Below are 14,294 nucleotides of genomic sequence, written 5' to 3' on the forward strand. Positions count from 1 at the left end.
AAATCATATGGGTTAAACATAATATAAAACGTAAAAGAGAAAATCCACATATAGGAGACATACAATATCAAAAGAATTTAAATGCTTGAATTTACTAATCCAGTTTAACTATTGAAATTCATTGAGATTATGTAGAGGTATATCTGTTAAATACTCTTTAATTGCTTTCAGTTTCTTGTGAGTGTCTGTAATTTGTTTGATGTGTGTGGGAAGTTTGTTATGGTATTTTATTCCTGCAAGATGAGGAGATTTGTCTGAGAGAACAAGTCTGTGTGCTTGCATGTGGAAGTTCTCTTTTTGACGTGTGTTGCGCTGATGGACTGTCAAATTCTTATCTAATTTACGGTGTTTTAGTACATATTCAATTACTTTGTAAATATATAGGGAATATATGGTCATAATTTTATTTTCTCTAAATAATTCTCTACACGAGTTTCTAATTGGTAATTTTGGTATTTTGAACATATATCGCATTGCTCTTTTCTGTACAGTAAGCAATCTTTGAGTGTATTCCTGCGCAGACATAGTTTACTAAACAGTAACACTTCTCTGCTAGCTAAAAACAATGGAAAACGTTTATAAACAACTTAATTATCATAAACAATGCAAATTATTTCACATTCTCGAGTGGGTACAGAAGATTAAGGGTACCAAAGTGGAAGTTTGGTAGTCCTAAATTCACCATATATGTTACAAAATTAAAAATATTTTGGCAATGCATACCGTCTCTCTTTCTGCCATGTTTCCTTTGGAATACCAATTGTGAGCTTCTTGTACGGAATGCCTGGAACAGGAGGAGACTCCTTGCTTGGAGCCTTACTCCCTGCATCCTTCTGGTGGTGCCTGGAGCAGGTGTTGAAACCTCGGAAGGAACAAATCAATGAATTTTTACTTAGTCCTGCAACAAAATCTACACCCCCACAGGAACCCAGTGAAAATCTGAGTAGGCTGGCCATTGTAGAGCACCTGAAAATGAAGAAAAATATGTATCATCCATCTGTAATCATATTAAAAGGAAATAAGGAGGAAAAAGTTTTAAAATTGTAAGAAAATGAAGCAACATGTTTGCTGATACATTATGTTATCTCTTTTGGTAGGTCCAAGTATGAATTTAAGCTGTTTTTAGATCAGGTCAAAAATCACTTATGGGACAGATTCGGCTGAGTTACAGTTGCTTAAATTAGGACAAAATTGTTTGAAATGTCTTATTTCTTTTACTGACAAAAAGCACAAAACACGAACAGAATCTACAATATTGTTGCAAGTTTTATAATCATTTTTTATCTGGTGTTCTTGATCTAGAAAGTTTTACTCATCAGTTCAAACACTACCGCACAACTTTGCCCTTCTATTTATCCTTGTAATATATATGTTAAGTACAGTCCTTGTAATATATATGTTAAGTACAGTAGACTCCTGATTAACAGAGGCTCCGGGATGACCACCTGCTTGTTTACTACTAGTAAGTTGGAGTCAAGTCACCATCTGCGATGGACATGTTCGTTACATTGTCGGTGTATCCGATTGTTACGGTGGTGTTTAAATCTGTGTAGGTCTATTCTAAGCGAGTAATGTAGTATGGTGGCAAACTGAAAAGGTGTGTGGTTTCTCTGGAAACATAATTCAACGCAATAAAAAGGTTGGATTAAGGTGAGTATTAAAAAGGTTGCTGCTGATTATGGAGTCAGGGAAGTGATTGTTGGGGATTGGAGACTTAAGTGGAATGACATTGAAAAGTGGGTGAATAAAAGTGTGAGTGGGGGGGGCAGTGGTTTAGCGCGGAAAACAATGAAGAAAGGTGAATATGAGTCGTCCAAACAACTATGAAGGAATTTTTGACAAAGTAATCTTCTCATTTATGTTGTACTAGTAATAAATAATTACTATACAGTTTTAAGTGTTGTTTCGTCATTTAAGACCTATTAGCACATTATCTCCGTATTATCTGAGTTTTTCCATATCCGAGGTAGTCTCTGTCCCAATTAGCTCAGATAATCGCGAGTCTACTGACAAACAGAAGAAGTATGTAATTGTGTAAATTAAAAATTTACATTTTTTAAAAAATTAACAACATACCTGTTTGGGGAAATTTTTAATTACATGTTTGTGTTCACTATGAGAGATGTGGTAACATGGACAAAAGGAAAAACAAGAGTATGTTTGTGCTGGAATGCAATTTGGGGTGCCCTGCATGAAAATAAATTATTAATCCCCATTTTTTAATACCAAAAGAAAAAAGCTCTGTTACCAAAACGAAATACCTTTAAGAAATACTATGTCTGCAACATCTTAGTGATTTCATGATGCTACGAATGCAATTTTTACATGGTTTGATTTCAATTCACGCGAGTTAACACATACTGCGGAGTTTTAGCGATTACTTAAGATCTTGTTCAATATATGCTTTTGTGGTTAGGTTAGGCAGGTCAGGTTTGGTTCTCTTAGCATTAAAATAAAGTCCCTCAATGCATTCTACTAAGGTTCTGATTTACTTCTACATTCCCACCAGCTTATGATACTTACTGTTGCTTGTCAATGGAGAATACCTTGCTTAGAGGGAAGCGTGCATGCTTCTGTAAGGTAATTTTTAAGATTTTTTTCCCCAACATATCTTGTCTTCAGAATCCAAACAATGCTCATTACTTTAAGGAAGGTTCAAATTTCATGTGACAATGATTACCAAAATTCTACGATAATTAGTCTTCCTGCTATGAGAACTTGCCGCATTCAGAAAGGTGAGGAGTTTAATGGATTCATTTTGTATCGAGGGTTACAGCTCTAAATGGCCTTTGTAAAGAAAAACAGCAAGCACATGATAGATTTTGTGGGGGGAGGGCAATGGCAAACTTTCACCTCACAAGGTAATTAACACTGGAAAACTTCCCCCCCCCCCAACTACCTTTTAACCTCAGAAAGGGGTTTTTCATGGCAGGTGGGATAGGAAGTGATTGGGTTTGAAACAGTACTTTTTCCAAAGTAAAACTGATGACCTGCCCCTCCCCCCCTCGACTTGAAGTTGAAAGAGCACTGTTATCGCACTAGTACATCATATAAACAGCATCTACAGTTAGCATGCCTTGGCAACTTCAGTTGATAAAAAGATAATAAATCAATATGAATTATCCAAACCTTTGCAAAATTTAAGGTTTGTTCAGAACAAAGACAGGTAACGATAGTATAAGCCGGAGACGGATTTCTTAAAATTTACAGGAGAAAAGACGAGAAAGTACTTACGGAATTGCGTTCCTGAGGACTTTCTGAAGCCGGGAAAATTGTTTTTTCGAATCGTGCAACTTATTTGGCCTGTAAGTAAGGTATTTTTCGTCATTCATGCATCTCCGTTGTACGATAGCTCGTGCCGCCATTACCGTCGACTACGTGAATCAAATGTTCCGTGCGTTCGATCATGTAACCCCCTGTCAGTGTAGCAACCATGGTAGTTTTACAAGATGACGTGTGAGCGTTTTTTTTTTCCAATTTAAGGTAAAACTGTAGTTTACATCCTTTTCCTAAGGAATACGTGTCATATATCGTTGGAAAGCTTATTTTATAAGGAATTCAACAACGTAAATCCCAAAGCAAGGAAAAATTTCCTGAAGGAGTGAATCAAGGAAAACCGATGTTGTCCGGATATGTGTAATTGAAGGTACTGAGGAATTTTTTAGATGATGAAGCACATATTTAGGGGTGAAATGAGTGCTAATGGAACCTAACCTAACAGGCCTAACCTAACCTCATAGGCATACCTCGAACCCCGTGAATGGATAGTGGGGCTATCGTGAGCAGAAAGTGTAAAAAGAAAAAGGTACTTACCCGAAGAGATGCCGGGTTCCGCACCACGATCGCGCACCGCGAACGCAAAGAAGCAATCACCATGCAGATAAGGACGTAAAGTAGAGTCTACCCTCAATTTTCGCTTAAAAAACCTTTTGTGAATAGTTTGTGCGGCATTTATCGGTTCATAAGTTTGGAAACACTGCACATCAGCTGACGTTACTGCATATCAGCTGACGACAGACAACGTGAGTCAAGATTTGCCCGCCGAATTAGCAACGACCAATAAATGATTATGATGTTAAAACTAACGCTTTTTTCATGGGAAAAAAAGTGATCCCCAGCTTGAAAAATGTTCCAGTATGCATATGAAGTAAGTAGCAATGATTTTTATTTGAAAATAAACGAGTTTAACGTGTCTCCGGCTTATACTACTGTTACCCAAAGATGGGCTACATTTACAGTTAGACTTATTGAAAAATCATGTGTGGTGTGGGCATGCAGCTGGCTTGAAAATGACGCGAATTAATTGTAGTAAAACAACGGACGTACACACTGAAACAGTAATGACTTCGTGCTACATCAATTTTGTGTGATATTTAATAGAATAAACATACTAAAATAACACAAAAACATTCACAAGTAACCTCGCTATGACACATGTGGAATTATGTAATTGAACACTACAGACAAGTGTCAAAACTAGCAAATTTATTCAACTGAGCTTCTAACGTGAATTAATACCGATAAAGTAATTAGGTCTCGCATTAACGGGTATATGAAATGTCAAAAACTAGACCTGAAATGTAAAGTAGTGGACTAAATTACTTGCACAAATAAAAATGTAAACCGTAACGCACTGCTCTAATTAATATTAAAATCGAATCAATTATATTTCACCACGAATAACCATACTTACTATGTAGTATGCTCACACAAGTGCCAAGATCAGATCTCGCCGCTTGCCGTAGAATTGAGGTCTACTGCAATGAACTCCACCTTGCTAAACCAGCCAGCGCTGGTTTTTGATAAAGAACCAAACTGCCACCACGCTGACACTCTCCCTTCCCACTGTCGGTGTTTGCCGTCGGCACCGGTCGGAACATTGGCGAAACGACCGTGGAACTCGGCGCTTGCTGTCGGCGACAGTAGTTGCCTCACGTACCACCAGGGTGCATCGACTTCACCGTGTGCGAGAATTGTGGGATATTTTAGGCGTTCATCGTTGTTCTACGCGGACGGACTGGCAACTGGCAGGCAGCATGGTAGGCACGCTGACAAAATTTTGCAAATTCGTCGCTCAGACTACATCCCAAACGTCAAAATCAGCAACATCAGGAGTGTTTATTCAACAGAGGAACTGTAAGTACAAAAAATATATTTTATTCACATATAAAATGCATTCTATAGTATAAAGTTCGCAACGTTGACAGAACTGATGCCCATGCGGTAAGCGTTGAAATTATAATTCATGTGCTGTCAAACATGCCTTGATGTTTTATTTTGAATGTTAAACACGATAAAGTGATGGCTGCGTTTTCAGTATGAAATATAGAGTACAGAATGCGATACAAGGGTCACAATTTGGTGATGGCACAAAATGTTACCACACTACGTGAAACTGCGATGGTTTGAAATGCCGACCAAGGAAATTTGCCAACACACAACATATGCAAGCGTGATTTTTTAACCACTTAATCTAACTTTGAAGAAACTATTGAAACTGTATAAAATGTTCGTTAATTCTAGCTGCAGGTGTGGTAAGGCTTCTAATTTGGAGTACGTGCAGAAACTTTTATATAATTATTTTTTTTGAATGAAATTAGATAATTAAAATTTGTATAAGTGGAATCGTTTGATTTCTGGACCAAGTTAATTCCCGATGGCGTAGTAGCATAGCTGCCGCTTTATAATCAAGGTGTCCCGGCTTCGATTCCCGGTGAAGGTACATAGTGGTTTGAAACCCACTTTAAACTGTATGTATGGTCCCTGATTAGTCTGTGCATACATAAAATAAACTTTGATTTTTGGCCGAAGTATGTTAAAAGTTTGCAATCTTAGTGTTGCCCAGTCTGTATTCTGGATTGTGAAGTTGTAATGAGGACCACACCATCTTCATTTAAAGCCGAGATCGACAATGTTGGGACAGAATGCTGAACAAACGTGCAAACTTTCGCTGATGTGGAGCTCATTTCAACTCAGCAAAATATGCATTTTTTTTAATTGCTCAAATGTAAACCTCCATAGATTTTTGTTGGAAAAAAATATGAAGTAGAAATTCCCATAATATGCCAATAGTTGCGTACATCCAAACAAACGGTAGTCTCTCGGAAAGCAGTATGTCCATTATTGTACTTTTATTTGTAACAATTCCATCGATTTAATTATAAGAATTTAAGGTAAAAAAGCTTGTCTTCTCCAGGACTGTAATCCAGGGTGTTGGAATTATGTGCTTGTTCTTTACCATTGAGCTACCGGGCCACACGATCTTTGGTATAGTACGTGCGCGGATTATCTTCATGTAAAGTCAATTTAAATTTAAAATATTTATCGGAGTAGGATTGTAATAAGATTCGTATTATTCGACATACTAAAAGTCGACCTACGATTTTGTGTCGTTTAAAAACTCTTGGTTCAAATTTCGGTAAAAAGTGAGAAGTTACGCGTAAGCTGTACAAGGCTTGATTAGCATTTATCAATAGCTTAGCCGGGAAAAAGGGGAGGGGCAAAATATTTTATGAGGAGTCGTAACACATAAGGGAGATTTCATACCGAAGCGACACGCGACTCGTAGGAACGAGCAAATCAAAAGCAACGTGACAGACCGCAGAAACCTGCGTTCGATTTGTGAAATCCTCAGGCAACACGTGTCGCCTGTCGCTTCGGTGTGAATTCACCCTAAAAGGACCGAATTGTCACATCAGAATTTTCCATCCCCACGAAGAAAATTTTAAAGGCGTTTTAAGGGTGCATTAAGCACCAAAATGATCACAAATGGGCTTTTGTAAAAAAATTGTGGTGTGTGTGATTAAATCTCAGATTACCCCAATTACTTTTCCTGCTGTCGTCACAGTTCTGCAGGTGTACAGTCATCTGCAATAAAAAATGGGACACGGGCGCCTACAACCTAAAATACTTGCTCCTCTACGTAGCGTTATGTATGTTGCCTATAAGCTCGACAGCGATGACTAACATTTGTTGAATTCTTCCGGTTGACCATCGCCGTAGAGTTAGGCAACACACACAACGCCATGCAGGGAAGCTAGTATATACGTGTAAATGTGTACAGTCATAGCACAGATATCTGTGGTCATAGTCATAGGTAGGGCTCTGAAGTTGATGGCAAATCATATTTTTTCTGCAAAACGATGCTAAACCTGATATCAGTTTTCCTTCAGTTAGGACCATGAAACATTATTTGTATTTTTAATTTTTTGGCTTCAATGTTATTTTTCAGCATTTGTTGCAGTTTTGATTGAATTTTTCTTCATTTTGAGGCTTTTTTTCTCTCTTGTTTCGTGAATTTTAAATGCATTTGCTAGCATAACTTACATATTTAAATTTCCTGACATGGTTCTTTAAGCAAATTCGCCGTTAATCGAAAATACGGTCAATGGAAAAGTACAATATTATTTTAACTGAAATGTTTGCAATGCATTAAATCATTTTATTGTGGTAAAAATAATTTTTCTCCAACAAACTTAAAATACTTTGTGTGAAACCTCTTGGTGGTCTGTATTATAATAATTATTGCATGTGTTCCGAAAATTGTGCTTTTCTCCATATTTCAGAGGGTTCTAACTGGAGAACTAAAACAGATACAAATCTGCAATTTTGCAGTTTTTCCTACCTTAGATGTTACTTTATAACAGCTAAGTATGAATACAGTCAGAGATGGTTACGTTCAAAATTGACGAAAATTTGGTTCACTTGACATGGAATGACCCTCAATTACTCTTGTGATTTATGGAAAAATCAAGCTTTCATTTTCAGAGCGAAAATTATTTTTAGGTCATTTTTTAAGAATTTTAAGGTCATTTTGTTTTTACATTTTTTTAGGTCAACTTCCGAGCTCTACTCATAAGCAAACAGAGGTTGTACACTCACCTCACTTAGTATTCCGGCAGCTGTTTCTTTCTACAGCATATTTGCAGAAGATACAATTAAACATACAAGTGGATCGATATATACTGTATAAAACCCAATTTATTACTAATTTCGTTGACCCTGTACACTCCAGAGTAAAAGTACATTGAGTCGCGGTTAGATGAAAATAATGGACTACTCACAAATAACGTGTATTCCCAGACCTGGATTCGAACCCGGAGTATTGCTGAATTGTTGCCAAGAAAATTAGGAGAACGAGGATGTAGGGGTTCGTCACATTTAATTTAGACACAAAACAAATATGTACATACATAATGTTGAGGTTCCTCTATGACGTAGTGTTGACGGTGCCGCCTTGTAATCAAGGAGTCCTGGGCTCGATCTCCGCTGGAAGTCAATTTATTCATTGTTTCAGACACACTTTAAACTGCGGGTTTAGTCCCGATTAGCCTATTAGGGCATAAAGTGCACTTGAAGAAAACTTTGACAAACATTTTTGCGTACGTAATCCTGTTTTTGTAATAAGTTATTTTTTTTAGCATCGGGAGACCTGTGGGTGATATAAAGTAGGAAATTGTTCGGCCTCGTCCCCGCATAAAGCGGCTCTGGGGCTCACCCAGCCTCAAATCAATGGGTACGGGGGTATCGGCCGGAGCTGGTGCTGATCACGTCACCTCCAAAGTGGTCTAGATCGGGAATGTGTGGGAAACAGGATTTTGTAAAAGTAACCGTTCTGCGCTGTGAATGGACACCGGTTGATACGACGGCCAGAATATAGTACTACGGAAAGTTCCAGAAACGTCCAGTGACTGACACACCTGAATGTGCACATATGTGCGAATACGAGTCTGTTTCCGCATTCATTCTGCGTTTCGTCTTTACGTCATGGCTATCGTAGAAACTTGAGCATATGGAAGAGTTTAATTTATATCACGATCGATTTAAATTATTCAAGCGCGTCCGCTAGCATATCTGCGATTCGCTACGACTTGGGAACCAGCTCTCTAATTGGACGACGCTATTTCTGCCAGTGGCTTCATTCATCGCTGCTGTTGTCGAGATCTTGTGGAAGGACCATTCCACGAGTGGCTGCTTGAAAGGTTCTGTGCAAACCGAGACAAATTGTTTCAGGTGGTTTCTTCTGCACGCATCCAGCGTTTTGATAATGTCTCTTTGTATAAGGCGTAGTTTTTATATCAGTATTAATTAGACAGCAAGGACAATGTTGCAAACTATTTGTGAGTAGTGTTAACTAGAATCTCCCAAAATTGCCCTGGGACAATTTTTTCTTGTCTGATTGTAAGTGATCCTGAAAGTAAATTTCTGTTTTACTTGTTGCATGCCGGTTTTGCACCTGTTGCGTTAATCGCGTCGATGAGAATGACTGAATGGATCATGGAATAAGCAAATGACACAAACCCCTAACACTCCCTACATGTTTCACAAAAGCCAATATGTGGCCATTTGGGTGCTAAATATACCTTAATATCTCAGTTGTCCATGCCTTTGCGAGGACTCTGACCTAGGATCTCTGATCTCGTGTGTAAAGCTAACCACTCCGCCATACGGGGCTAAAAAGTAAGTACGTGGAATGGATTCGACGCAAGGGGTCCCGGGTTCGAATTCTGGCATGGGTGTAGTTTGCGAGTGCCCCTTCATATCATCACTCACGCTAAATAACAGGAATACTTAATTATAATGTATGTAGGACTTTGTAGAGGAGGGATATTTATTGTAAAAAGTTTGTTGTGAGATCGGCCCGCGAGGCCGAAACACGCTCGCTCAATATATGATTCCATTCTACTAAAATGTGATGAGTAGAGCCCGGAAGTTGTCATTTATTTTCGTTAAAATAGGCAGGCAAAAAGGCATTTCTAATGTGGGAAATAGGCACTAAAAATGAAAAAAAGGCAAAATAAACCGAAAAAAGGCACATTTGGAAGTCACTTACTTTTATCTATAATTTCTGGCAAAATGTCAAAATCTACATTGGGAAGAGCATTTCAATTTTCTCCGTTTTGATTGCACATAACTACAAGGAGTTTTTTTAAGTTCTCAACATTCATTGATAGTCGTCTTTCAGAGAGAATGTTTTTCATAATAGAAAACGATCTTTCTACTTCGACAGAAGTTATTGGAGCATACATAAAACAAGCTGGATTAATTTCGGTAACAGCATTTTCACCTTTTAGAATATCACATATTGTTTTCAATTGTTTTAAGTCCTCCTTTGCACTCACTACCCGTTTGCACTGACAGCTGACCCCTTTTCTCCTGATACTTCCGTCATCTGCTGCGTAGATTCCTCGAAGATTATCATGAATGCTATAAGAGTCTCACCTCTTTTTTCTAGCTTTGTAATTGTCTCTGGCAATGCATCATAATGTGCAAAAATAAACGACAGTTCATTCTTCAGTTCTGAATAGCACATGAGTTTTTTCATTTCACGAATTGAAGCCGCTTCATTTTCTGGAAGAGCATCGATCACCTCACTATTTTATCAAGGTTGTTAGCATAATATAAGCTGCTATATCCAGGTTCCCCATCTCGTCAAGACTAAGGTAAACTAAGTTAGGCGCAACTTCCTGAAATTTTCGGGTTCGAGAGGGAGATTTCAGAAATATCTTCTTTGTGTTCGAAATCAACCTATCCATTTCTGGGTGCAACACTAACTTCTTCGGCGATTCTGTGCATTGCGTGAACTACACATGTGATATGAAGCATGTTCGGGAAGAGAATTTTCAATGCTATGGCAGCCTTCTTCATATAGGGAGCTGCATCACTGTACACCATCTGGCCAGAGCAGAAGTAGGGAATTTGAGAATAACTGAGCTATTGACGAACCATTGGCTCTCTCTAGTTGTTCTGACGTGAGAAGAAATGACGAGGATTCTCCGCATGTTGGTACCATAGTTCCTAAGATGACGTTGGCTATGTAGCGTCCCATAGCGTCAGTACTTTCATCTATTGAAATCCAGATCATCTTTCCAACAACTTCAGCACGAGTTCTTCGCAGAGCTTCTTCGTAGCAGACACTTAAATATGTTTTCCGCAGCTTAGATTCCGACGGCACCGTTTCTTTAGTGTATTTCTCCAGGAACTTCCTCAGTGACTTGTTTTCCACTTTCCAGAAAGGTATTCCTGCTTCCATGAAAGCTTTGCACAGTTCAAGAGAAAACTGACATTGCCTGTTGGATGAAGTACCCACTGTTGAAATTAGTGATATCTTCCTCTGTCCGATCATTTTAGCAGCTGCAGATTTATGTTTTGCTGTTGACACATGCTGAGATATAAAGTATTTTTTCTCATGGTTGATTGTTTTTTCACATATCTTGCAGGGAAGAATAGTACCGTCTGTCGAAAATGTGCAGGTTTTCAGCAGTCAATCATGCACAAGGAAATGTTAACCGAAAGGCAATATCCTAACTCAGCATGAAATACTTTTTCCTCACACTTTCCTCCTTCAGCAATGTTGAAACATGAGTGAGTTCAATATTACTTAAATAAGGCGAAATTATTCACATAATAAACTGAAGAAAAATAAATGCCAACAACGTTTTTTGGGAGAAAAATAATTTATATAAACATTTTTTTTAAAAAAAATGGTGAAATTTCATTGAAAGAGGCAAAAAAAGGCATTATAATTAAAAATAGGCACTGGGGTCCCAAATAGGCAAAATGAAAAGGCTTCTAAAACATTCGAAACAACATAAAAAACGTATATCCGAAATTTTTTTTATCAATATATGCAGTAGATAAAAAGAGGCATTTTGCCAAACTTCCGGGCTCTAGTGATGAGTAAAACTGCTGCAGAGGGTTGGTGATTCGCATCTGAAGTATTTTTTTTAAAGCTCGCCTGTCAGTTGAAGGTTTTACTCTTTCTTCCTACTACAGCTGCATACAACAGCACATGTGTCTACGAAAAATTAACCACGGCGACAAACCAGCTTCCACCGTTGCCAAAACTTGCCCCCATCCCCTATCAGCAAGGGGTGAGACATTTTATGACCCTTTTTGTCCTGCTTGCTGCTGCAGTGAAGTAGACGTAGCATTTCGTGGCAGGATCACCACCATGCCGTGCTGGTTTTTTTTTTTTTTGGGGGGGGGGGTGCATTTACATCCACAACTCTTGCATTGCGAGTGGCAACAACTGTGTGGAGCTTGCAGTGAACAGCGCCATTGTTACTGAGCAATTGTTGCCGCTTCACTGACAAACGTAAACATTTTCAAGGTCACACTGCAACAGTTTGTTTTAAACTCTTGAAATCTGAGATGCAGTTGACCAAGTTTTCGATGTTAGCTTGTGAGAGCCCAGAAACATGGTTAATTTCCATATTTGTAAGGAACTGCTTGTTTCCTGTTGATGCTTGATTTCGCGTTCGTGACTTATCGACTCCAAAGCTGTTTCGCTTTGCGTTCCTCCTCCTGCAAATATTTGCTGGCGGTCGAGGCAGGAAAAGGCCCATCAAGTTTGCATGCGAACGCTGAATGTTAATAATAAGCGTTACATCTTCACACGCGTTCAGCTTCAGTGAATATATACAGGGTGTCGCTGTACAACACTGACAAATTCAGAGCGCGTATATTATTTATTTATTTATTTGAAAAATCCTGAATATAGATAAATCCATTTTATATCAGGATATGAACAGAGGAAAAAAAGAAGTTAACATATGAGAAGCACGGGCACACAGACATATATAACAAGTATAAAACAATAACTAGGGCACAATAACTATTAATTGCTTTTCAGCTGCTTGATGCACGCAGTTCTGAAAGCCTGCTTGGCTAGATGGAAGCCTGGAGGATCGTTTAATGAACTGTACATGGTTTGTGGCCTATAGAGAAGCGACCTTTGTTCTAGGGATATCCTTGAAACTTTTGTATATAAGAAGTTGTTGCATTTGCTGTTGGTACACGGGATCTGGATGTGAAGTGGCAAGAGTTCGTTAGTAAAAAGTTAACTAAAGAGGAACAGCTTCTTGGCAATATTTTGCTTTTCCTGGCCTGTTGTTGAAGCTACGAGGCCTCTAAAAACCTGCAATTTTGACCCTGCTATACGTATTATGGAGCAAGATTGAGGATTGCCACTGACATTAATTTTCTCTGTCGGAAAACAATAAAAGGACTGGACGCTATGGAAACATTGTCATCAGACACACCGGCGGATATCTCGTTCTCCCCTCTGTCTCCAAGGACAAGTCTCGAAGTATATAGTATAAACAACATACAGTGTGTAACCGTATAAACTTTCACTGCGTATACACACAGCTCGGAATCATCAAATCAAGATTAATCTCGGTCTCGTCTACCATCCAGTTTAACCTTGCCTTAAATCATGCATGTATCACCACATGTTCAGGTGTTACATAACCTGTTCTATATTGTTGCATGAAAGAAAGATAGAAGTTTTAAGAAGGGTTTTTCACATTCCCCTGTATTATTTGGTTACACAGTCCGCCCGCGGCGAACTCAAAAAAAAAGTTTTCCGATAGAAATTACGTATGTCCGTGGCAACTGTGAATGTGACGCGTGGTTGCATACATACAGGATATACATTGGCGTTCGTAGCGTCTGAACGAGCAAAACGTAAAGGTTATTCCTCTATGTACTATGGATGCTTGTCGCTGCAAGGATGTAGCACAGGTTTGGGAATACCTGTTATCACTCAAAATAAGCTGGCAAGACTTGAAAATCCGAAATAACTTCACAATATTGCGAAGCATCACAATGCTAATTTACACACTCCAAACTAAAATTACACCCAGTTGTACTGGATGCATATTTATTTTTAAAAAAAGAATTAAAAAGGCCAAGTTATCCCTGTGCGGTGCTTTGAGTTTGATTGGGTTTTGTTTTAAGGCTAATTTATGCACAGACAGGAGATAAATCGGAACTGAACCTGCAGGGCCTCCACACATTCTCGATGTAGGTCATAATAGAGCTGATGTGATCAGCACCATGCTCGCGCCAGGTACCTTTTTATTAAGAGGCTCGGCGAACCGCAGAGCAGCTTGTATTTTATATGCAGCGGCTGCATTTTATTTCCTGGTTTTACAGCTCGAAACCAAACGCGGGTGGTAGTGTGTTGGGTCACGGTCTTACCATCAAGTGATTAGGGTTCGAAATTCTGCCTGGTTATACTTTTGTAACTTCATCGCTTTCATCGAATTATCATTCATTCACCCGTCATAATGAACCTAAAGATGTATAAGAGACGTAAAATTGTAAAATACAAATGGACATGACTGAAGCAGTAGAAATTATGACCACCCAGCCAATGATACTATCCCCTGCCTTACCCCCATTTCTACCACAAAGCCCTTCTCCCTGAAAAGTGTAAATACTCCACTGATGATTCGGTCCCAAAACCTTTCAGAACGCACACAAGGCAGCTTCGAATTGAACTGCTT

The 14,294-nt window shown here is 38.7% G+C and overlaps 2 protein-coding genes across 2 annotated transcripts in view; one reads left to right on the forward strand and one right to left on the reverse strand.

The window, feature by feature from the left end:
* Positions 1-4,867, reverse strand: part of LOC145993861 (NAD(P) transhydrogenase, mitochondrial-like) — a 79,248-nt gene extending 74,381 nt beyond the window's left edge. The window contains exons 1-2 of the mRNA XM_083129723.1: positions 4,694-4,867; positions 724-966 (exon numbers count right to left, since the gene is read on the reverse strand). Of these exons, the coding sequence (XP_082985849.1) occupies positions 724-956 (233 nt within the window). The 5' untranslated portion in view covers positions 957-966; positions 4,694-4,867. The remainder of the gene's footprint in view (positions 1-723; positions 967-4,693) is intronic.
* A 31-nt stretch (positions 4,868-4,898) lies between these two features.
* LOC145993862 (isocitrate dehydrogenase [NADP], mitochondrial-like) overlaps positions 4,899-14,294 on the forward strand; it is a 67,138-nt gene continuing 57,742 nt past the window's right edge. Inside the window, exon 1 of the mRNA XM_083129724.1 lies at positions 4,899-5,136. Within this exon, the coding sequence (XP_082985850.1) occupies positions 5,037-5,136 (100 nt within the window). The 5' untranslated portion in view covers positions 4,899-5,036. The remainder of the gene's footprint in view (positions 5,137-14,294) is intronic.

Source organism: Lepisma saccharinum, chromosome 10, assembly GCF_977018435.1.
Source record: "Lepisma saccharinum chromosome 10, izLepSacc3.1, whole genome shotgun sequence".
NCBI lineage: Eukaryota > Metazoa > Arthropoda > Insecta > Zygentoma > Lepismatidae > Lepisma > Lepisma saccharinum.